Source organism: Nannospalax galili, unplaced genomic scaffold, assembly GCF_000622305.1.
Source record: "Nannospalax galili isolate Female #2095 unplaced genomic scaffold, S.galili_v1.0 scaffold77, whole genome shotgun sequence".
Lineage (NCBI taxonomy): Eukaryota > Metazoa > Chordata > Mammalia > Rodentia > Spalacidae > Nannospalax > Nannospalax galili.
The window spans coordinates 3613043-3621999 of NW_008341457.1; the positions used below are offsets into that span (position 1 = coordinate 3613043).

General features: G+C 54.2%; 1 protein-coding gene across 1 annotated transcript; it reads right to left on the reverse strand.

Moving 5' to 3' along the window:
- Nucleotides 1-306: 306 nt before the first annotated feature.
- On the reverse strand, nt 307-8642 carry Wdr18 (WD repeat domain 18). The gene is made up of 10 exons (XM_008837190.2): nt 8146-8642; nt 7342-7452; nt 4834-4967; nt 4566-4707; nt 2478-2621; nt 2331-2395; nt 2135-2259; nt 1556-1722; nt 648-716; nt 307-486 (listed from the first exon to the last, which is right to left on the reverse strand). The coding sequence occupies exons 1-10, from the start codon at nt 8353-8355 to the stop codon at nt 352-354; spliced, it is 1302 nt and encodes a 433-aa protein (XP_008835412.1). The 5' UTR covers nt 8356-8642; the 3' UTR covers nt 307-351.
- Between the last annotated feature and the right edge of the window lie 315 nt (nt 8643-8957).

Sequence of the window (8957 nt, forward strand, 5' to 3'; positions counted from 1 at the left end):
TTGTGGTTGGCACCACCCTCAGGGCAGTGCTGGGTGGTACACTGACCTCTGAGCCCCAGATGCTGACACACACACCCGTACGCATGGGGGCAGGGGGGACATGATGGTGCTATGGATGGACAGACATCTGAATCTTGCTGGGAGACCCTGATCTGGGGTGGGAGGACCTAATGACTCTGCACCCTGAGCCCAGGCCAGGTGGGCTGGGTCTGCTCACACTGGGAGGGCCAAGGTCTGTCAGGCCCTCGCTGGCCTGGGACCCCTGTGCTACACACACCACAGCAGACAAAAGAGCGGAGACTCAGGCTTTGTCCATCGTTTGTTAAAAGCATTCCAGCACCCAAGAAACCATCACTTGGCTGGCCGCGTGATAATGCGAGTGGAGAAGTCAAACAGGTCTCGGTTGATCTTGCGTAGGTTGCGCACCTCCTCCTCCAGCTCTGACACACGCACTGGCAGCAGCTGGTCCTGGCCACTTAGCACACTCTGTGGGGAGGGAGGGCACATGGGTAGAGCTGTATGAGGCCCCGCCCACCATCAGGCCTCACCTGCCAATCAACCCTAGGCACTACCAAGCCCCACCCATCACCAGGCCATCCCCACTTGAGCCCACCCCACCAGACTCCAGTCACCCCAGGCCTGCCCACCTTCTCCATGGTGCTCATGAGCACAGCCTGCAGCTGCTCGAGCTGCTCCTGGTAGGTTGGCTCTGTACCCTGGAAAACACATGGTTACCTGTCACCCACACCAGCAACCCTCCAGGAATCATGGACTCGCCCTGTTGCCTTGGCCATCTGTGCACATAGCAAGGTTATATCCCTGGGAACAGAGACACTGGTGCCTGTGACAGCTAGGGCAGTGCCCAAAGGGACCCAGAAGATGCATGACTGGGGCAGTGAGGACTGGCCATATGTTGGCTGGACCACTTGGGCCCTCAGCATGACACCCATGGGTCTCATGGGGGTCCCACAGCCATGTGGACAGAAGTGGGTGGGTGAGACCTGGTCAGGCACCTCAGGATACAGAGGACAGCTGGGTATTGAGGTGCTGCCTAGGAGCCCCTGGGGATATTGGTCAAACAATCCAGAACTTCACTTGCCCTGTGGAACGGATGTCATCCCCAGGGCTGGCAAACTGGTTGAAGGTTCTAGCACTGTCTGACCTCAGGCTGCCCCAGCCCCCTAGCCTCTGGTGTTTCTGCCTACTGTGTGGTTTGAGAACACCTCCCCTTATCAATTTTGGGGAGAACTGGGGGCCACTCCCGATAACCTGGCAATGTGATATGGGATGGGTCCTGCAACATTGCACATGTGGATACAATCAGTGGACAATTCAGGTGACCACATCTGGTGGGGACAGGGCGAAGTGTCCTGAGCAGCAGTAGAAGCTACATAGAGATGTGCTCCACTGGGATGTGGATGACTGGCAGCAGGGGGGGCAGCAGTCCCAGGGACTGAGGTGCTGGGGAGCACCTTGGAGTCGGCTGGCTCTGGGGAGTGCAATGTTCTTGAACAATGGCTCAGCAGGCAGCAGGCAGGAGTGATGTGGGTCCTACCTGCAGGTGCAGCCCCAGTCGCATGCGCAGGCCCCCACCCTGGGCTTCGTCGCCATGTTCGGCACCCAGCAGGTGCTTGTTAAAGTGAGGGAGCGGCAGGCTGGGCCTGAAGTCGGGGCTTAGCATGCTGGGTGGAGCCAGAACGATGGCTGCGTTGGTCACTGGACCTGCAGGACACAGTGGGGATGGTATGAGCACCTGGCTGGGAACCCACCCACCCAGTGTGGCCTGGCCTGGCTAGCTGTGCATCTTTGTTTTCTTTAAAAACTTTTTTTGATTTATGTGTATGTGTATGAGTGTTTGCCTGTATGTATATAAGGGCACTATGTTTGTGCAGTTCACAAGAAGCCAGAAGAGGGCACTGTATGCCCTGAAATTGGATTTACAGAAGGTTGTTAGCCGCCATGTGGGTACTGGGAATTGTATCTGGGTCCTCTGCAAGAGCAGTCAATGCTCCTAATTGCTGAGCCAGCTCTCCAGCCCCAGGGCTGCATGTCTTTCAGGGTGAAAGTGCACAGGGGACAGTGTAAGGACTGACCAGGGACCCATAAACCTCACATGGCTGGGCTGGGCACATACCTTTGAGGGTGATGGTGCGTAGACACTGCTTGCTGGTTACATCCCACAGCCGCACTGTCTCATCATGGGATCCCGAGAGCAGCACACTGCCATCCATAGACACAGACAAGCACGTCACCTGGTTCCTGGGATGGGGAAAGGTGTTGGATTCTGTGCAAGGCGCAAGGCCCACACTTACCCTGCCTGGTGTACCTACCTGTGTCCCTTGAAAACCTTTCCTGTGTCCTGCTCAGGCTGGAAGCTGCGTTCCTTCTGTCCTGGCTATGGGGTGGGGATGAACTGTGAGCACCTTAGATATGGACAGGACCCCTACCTGGCCTACAGTCCCTGGGTGGATACTCACCCAGCTGCACAGGTCCACTTGGAAGATGGAGCCATCACTGCCTCCACAGAACACATGGTGCTCAGCCAGGTCCATGGTCAGAGAGGTGATACCCACGTCAAACAGCACAGACAGAAGCAGGTCGCCCGAGGAGATAGCCCAGAGCTGTGGGGATGGGAGGCCTGGCACTGAGGATGCCCAGCAGCAGGTGCATGGCAAAGTGGGGAAGCCGGAAAGTGGGGTCCCATGCTGCAGGCCGAAGGGGATCCTGGACTCCCAGCAGCAAAGCTCAAGGCCAAGCTGGGCTGCCATCCCAGTTAAGGGGAATTAAGTCAGAAGACCAAAGTCAGCCAACGTGAATAGACAAGAACTGTCTGGCGGCACACAACAGTCCCAGCACTTGGAAAGTAGAAGGCAGATCTGTGAAATCCATCCTGGGCTACACAGCCAGTTCTAGGCCAGCTGGGGCTCTAAAGAATAGCCCAGTGCATTTGGAACATATCTATAATCAAGTCTTACATTTGGGAAAGTGAGGCAGGAAGATCACTTGGGGTTCAAGGGTGGCCTGGGGACCTAATGAGTTCAAGACCCAAGTCTGGTCTACCTAGTGAGAGCTAGGTCAGCCAGGTCTACATAGTGAAACTCTGTCTCAAAGATTTTTTAAAAAAGATAAATTCTGGGGCTGGAGAGATGGCTCAGGGATTGGGAGCACTGGCTGTTCCTGCAGAAGACCTGGGTTCAAATCCCAGCACCCACATGGTACCTAACAACTGTCCCTAACTCCAGTTCCAGGGGATCTGACAGCCTCTTCTGACCTCCGCAGGTATTGCACAACATGGGCACACTTACCTACATGCAGACAATATACGCATACACATAAAATTAAAAAAATTAAAATTAAAAAAAAAAAGATAACTTCTGTCACAAAAAAAGGCAAAAGAGGGCTGAGGGAGTGGTTTGTTAATAAAGCACTTTGGCCTGGCAAAATGTGAGACTCTGTCTTCTGTGTCTAGCAGTGTGTGCCTGAAAAAATTAATAAATGAAACTCCCAAGGGTGCAGTACCCAGCATTTCCTGGCCACTCTGTGAGGCCAGTACAGCTGGGTGGCTGGGAATTTCCAGGACACAGGCTGAACTGTCCATCTCTGGGTGTCCTTGGCTGGGACAGAGGCATTAGGGGCTATTGGGAGCCTGTGCAGCAAATGCAGGAGAGAGGCTGTCTTCCTCTCCCTCAGTTGAGGACCACTGGCTGCCAGGACTCGTGTATTCAAGTGTGGGGGACTGTTGGGGACCCCTGCTGTTTGGGTCGCAGTCTCTCCATGTCCGGATAGCTGCGAGCCGGCTCGGCGCATAATGGAGAGACTCCCCTTTTCAGCGGGACGCCTCCTACTCTCTTCCTGACTCACCTTTGAAGTGGCCGCCACAGATACATGACCTCTGGCATAGAAACTACCAGGTTTTTTATAATCAGGCACTGTCTGACAGCCTGACTGATAGAAGCCCACCGCCTCATGTAAATAAAGCATCCTAGGAGCACCTATCAGCTGAGGCTTTTGCTACTGCCTCCACACTATAAATCTTCTAGTTTTCACCCTAATAAAACGGAGCTGAATCACTGAGTCTAACAGAGCTGAATCACTGAGTCTAACGGAGCTGTATCACTGAGATCATCCGATTGAGCTGATTGGTGTCTCACTGCGCCTGCGACCAGCCTGTGATTCAGTCTCCCTGGAGGAGCTGTCCCCAGTCAGCATTCACTCGCGAAGATTCTGCGTTCACCGTTCCTGCACCTCCCCCGCCCTCATGGTTCGGTGGCCAACGACCCACAAGCACAGTGAGAGCATTCCGCAGCTAGCCTGAGCCCCCTGCAGATTGGCGCAGCCCACCCGGCAGCTTGCAGCGATCCGCAGAGTTGCCAGCACCCGGCAGCCTGCCTTGGTGCAGAGTCTGCACTCGCCAGAGCCGTTGCAGACCTGCCTGATCTGTAGTTCCCAGCACCCGGGAGCCGCGGAGAGCCAGGGACCCGCCCAGTAGCGAAACCCGCGCACCCAGCCAACAGCTGGCGCAGCAGCGCGAAACCCACCGCACGCAACAACAGGGGACAGTCTACCTTTATGGTCTGGTCCAGTGAAGCAGTGGCCACCCGGGCCAAGGGGCCCCCAAAGCCGCAGTGCAGGTCTGTGATGGGAAGTGTGTGGCGGGACCAGACATGCCTTGGGGCAAGGATCCTGGATGGGTCAGCCTGCAGCACACTGGGCAGAGGGTACTGGTTAGGTCACGTGAACAGACTCTGGCCCACTTGCCCCAGCCCCTTGCTAGGCATAGGACACCCAGACAGTCATTGTCCCTGCCCCTTCCATTCCCGACTGGATTCCCACCTGCAAAGGCTCCAGGCCAGCACCAGGCAGTCCTTGCCCCCCGAGATGAAGTGGCTGCTGTCACCCGTGAACTTCAGGCATGACACGTCCTGGTAGTGACGGCTCAGGATGACCAGAAGGTTCCCTGTGGACACCTGGGACAGGTCTAGCACTCGTCAGGTATGACACAGGCTGTGGCACATGGTACCAGTAGCCCTGTCCATCTGCCCCAGAACTGATGGCCAGAACTAGAACAAGGTTGTATATCTGTTTGCTGTGGACATGACTGGTGCAGTGTCCCTAGTCTCCTGTGTTCTGAGTCCCCAGGGGAGTTGTACTCAGCAAGATCTCAAACTCAGTCTTGCCTAGGGCAGGTCAGTCTATAGGAGCACGGGGGCTGTGGACAGGGCTGTGCAGAGCCACGTGGGTCAGGGTGAGGGCTGGCCTGGCATGCATGAGACCCAGGACTCAGTCCCAGCACAAGAAAAAAAAACCTACAAACCACATGATGGTACACACCTGTCATTGCAGCAACTTGGGGACTAAGGCAAGACGTTTGCCCTAAGTCTGAGGTCAGGCTGAGCTATGCATTAAGACCCTGTCTCAAAAAAGCTAAATGAAGGCTGGAGAGATGGCTCAGCAGTTAAGAGAACTGGCTGTTCTTGCAGAGGACAGGGGTTCAATTTTTAGCACCTACATGGCGGTGTTAACAACCATCCATAATTCCAGTTCCAAGTGACCCAACAGCCTCTTCTGCTGTCTGTGGGCATGGCATAACACAGGTACACTTACACATATGCGGGTAAATCATACACATAAAATAAAAACAGTAAAAATTAAAAAAAAAAAAAACAACTAAAAGTGCTGAGCATGGCAGCACAGGCCTTTAACCCCAGCTCTCAGGAGGCAGAGGAAGGTGGATCTCTGTGAGATCGAGGTCAAACTTACATAGCCAGTTGGAGCTAAAGGAAACCCTGTCTGAAAAAAAACAAACAAAAATGAGGGCTGTGGAGAAGGCAGGGAGGGTAAAGTGCTGGTGGTCCTGAGATCGGATCCTTGAACCTACATAAAGCAGTGGATGCCACAATCCTGGCACTCCTGTGGGGCAATGATGGGAGAACTTATGGAAGCTCAAAGGCCAAGCCAGGGTACACAGCAAATGGACAATAAGAGTCGTCACTGTCTCAAACAAGGTGGAAGGCAAGGATACTCCCACTGTGGCAAAGGTATGCCTGAAATATGTGCACATACACACATCACTCACACACAAAACACACAAACCACAGACACAACACACCCCAGATGCTTCCTGACAGCGTGGAGCCCCAGCCCATCTAAGTGGTGGCAGGGTGGAGACATAGGAGAGATGGCGCATCACCTGCCTGTGCTGGCTACTTTTTTAAAAATTTGTATCTTTTTTTAAATCAGTCTTTTTCTTTTTTGGCATTTTTTAAAAATTGTATTTATTATTTTTATGTGTATGCGTGTATTGCCTGCATGTATTGCCTGTATGTAGGTAAGTACTCCCATGTCATGCAATTTTTTGGTCTTTTTGGTCTCCCTATAGCCCCAGCCTGCCTAGAACTCACTATGTATGTTCAAGTTGGTCTTGAACACACAGAGATCTGCCTGTCTCTGCCTCTGGAGTGCTGGGCTTAAAGGCATTCACTGTCATGCCTGGCCTTATTTATTTATATCTTATGTCTATGAATGCTTTGCCTCCATGTATGTAAGTGCATCATGTGTGTGCAGTGGCTGAGGAGGCCAAAGGAGGGTGTCAGATCCCTGGAACTGGAGTTATAGACGATGTTAGTCACCATATGGGTGCTGGGAACCTCCTGGGTCCTCTGCAAGAGCAGCCCGTGCTCTTAACCAGAGCTAGCCCTCCACTGCCTATGCAGGCTAATTTTAAATGCCAAGTTGCCACAACTAGAATCACCTGGGAAGGGGCCCCAACTAAAGAATTACTGAGATCGGTTGGCTGGTGGGGCATGGTCTTGATTGTTCTTTGATGTGGGAGGACTGGCCCACCCTCGGTGGCACCATTCCCTGAAAAGAGGTCCCGAGCTACAGGGCACCATGGGAGAAAGCTGGGGCAGGTAGGCCGAGGTGCTCTCCTCTCTGCTGTTGACTGAAGATGTCTATGATCAGCTGGAGTAGTTCCTGCCCTGACTTCTCTCACTGATGGACCCTGACTAGAAGTCAATAAAACCTTTTCCTGCCTAGGCTGCTTTTGGTCAGTGTTTTACCACAAGAGCAGAAAGCCAACTGGAACACTGCCCTTTTGTAAGCCTCTTTTTTCATGTTTTCCCAAGAATCTGGGAACCTGGAGGATCCAGTGTACCAAGCCAGGGCTCAACTCCTGCCACACCCCAGCCTGAAGGCAGATTCAGGACCCCAGAGAGAAGGTCCAATTTTGGGCCTCATGAGACAATTGCTGGGACGTCAAAGGACCACCATGGCTTCCCCAGCCTGGACTCCAACCCCAGGTTGTAACTTAACATCCAAGATGAAGCCCAGTCATCTCACCTCCCACAGGTAGATACTCTCTGCGATTCCTGCCACAACATACAAGCCATTAGGGGCCGTGGTCAGACAGGTGACTGGCCCAGGACACATGATCTTCTGTTGGAGCTGGTCCTAGGGACAAAGGACATAAAATAAGCACAGTGAGTCACAGAAAGATGGTAGGAAAGAGAGGAGGGCCAATTAGTAGAGTGAGCAAGAGAGAGGAGCTTAGGTACCTTAGAAACCCTCTCTAGAACCTCCAATGAGGGGCTGGGGGTGTGGCTCAGGGGTAGCGTGACAGCCTAGGATCCCCAGTGAGGGGCTGGGGGCGTGGCTCAGGGTAGAGTGACAGCTTAGAATCCCCAGTGAGGGGCTGAGGGCGTGGCTCAGGGGTAGCATGACAGCATGGAATCCCCAGGGAGACACGCTGGGGCCGTGGCTGAGGGATGGAGCCTAAAATCTTTTTGGTGGTACTTGGGCCTCTAGTCCAACACTCCTAGTGAGTTCCCTAGACCTTCTGTGACGTCTTCCAAAAGCACGACCCCATGAAGGACTCCATTTTCCCTTTGAATCAAAATTAGCGCTCCTGAGACTACACATGCGCAGTTGCTCCGATCCCATTATGATCTCTATCTGCGCATGGGCGCGACCGGCTTTCTAGAAACCGGTCCCAGGCCTCAGCAAGCAGAGAGCCGCGCGTGGCCGGACTAGGGGATAAAGCCCCCGGCCCGCCGTGCGTAGGCGCCCTATCACCCCGGTGCCAGCGACTAACTCGGGAACGCGCGGCCCCAAGTCCTCCCGGCCACCCCGCGCTGCGCCCCGTACCTTGCGCTGCAGCTCCCAGGCGCAGATGTAGTTCTTGCCGAGCTGCGCCGCCAGTAGGTACTCGCCATTGAGAAGCGCGAGGCCTCGCGGTCCGGCTTGGCCGCCGCGGTACGTGAGTAGGTTAGCGCCCGAGTGCAGTTCCCACACCACGCAGCTCCACAGCTGCGCCGCCGAGTCCGTACATACAGCCACCTCCATGGGCGCCGCCATCTTGTCCCGCCGGCACCGCCCCCGCGTTCCGTCATCACCAACAAAACTCTCAAGATGGCGCCTGGAGGGCTAGAGCAGCACCTAAGCGTCTTCCGGTAAACGAGCTGGAGCACTTGTGCATGCGCACAACCTTGACTAGGCCCAGTTGGCTGTAGGTGTTTAACTGCTCCACCGTGTGCACCCTCTCCTCTCCCTGTAGGCGGAGCTGTCTCCGCGCGCGCAGTTTTCTGGCTTCCCGGCGCTTTGGAGTCCCTATGGGTTAGAGCGGCAATTTGAGCTTCTTTGGGAGGCGGAGCTTGAAGATTTGCGCATGCGTTGAACCTTGGTTTCTTTGAAGAGCTCCGCGTGGCTGATGCTTCTCCGAGTCGGCGGAGCTACAGTTCCCGCGCATGCGTACATGCGTACTTACCCTGCATAGCTAGCCCCTCTCTATGAAAATTGAGGCTGCCAGTCTTAAAGATGGATCTCAAATTAGAGACAATTATGCCCTGAACCTGGAGGCCTCCTTTGGACATTTTCTGCTGTTGATTTTGGCTCAAATTCTACAAACTTTTTTTTTTTTTTTTGTCTTTTTGAGACAGGGTTTCCCTGTATGTAGCCCT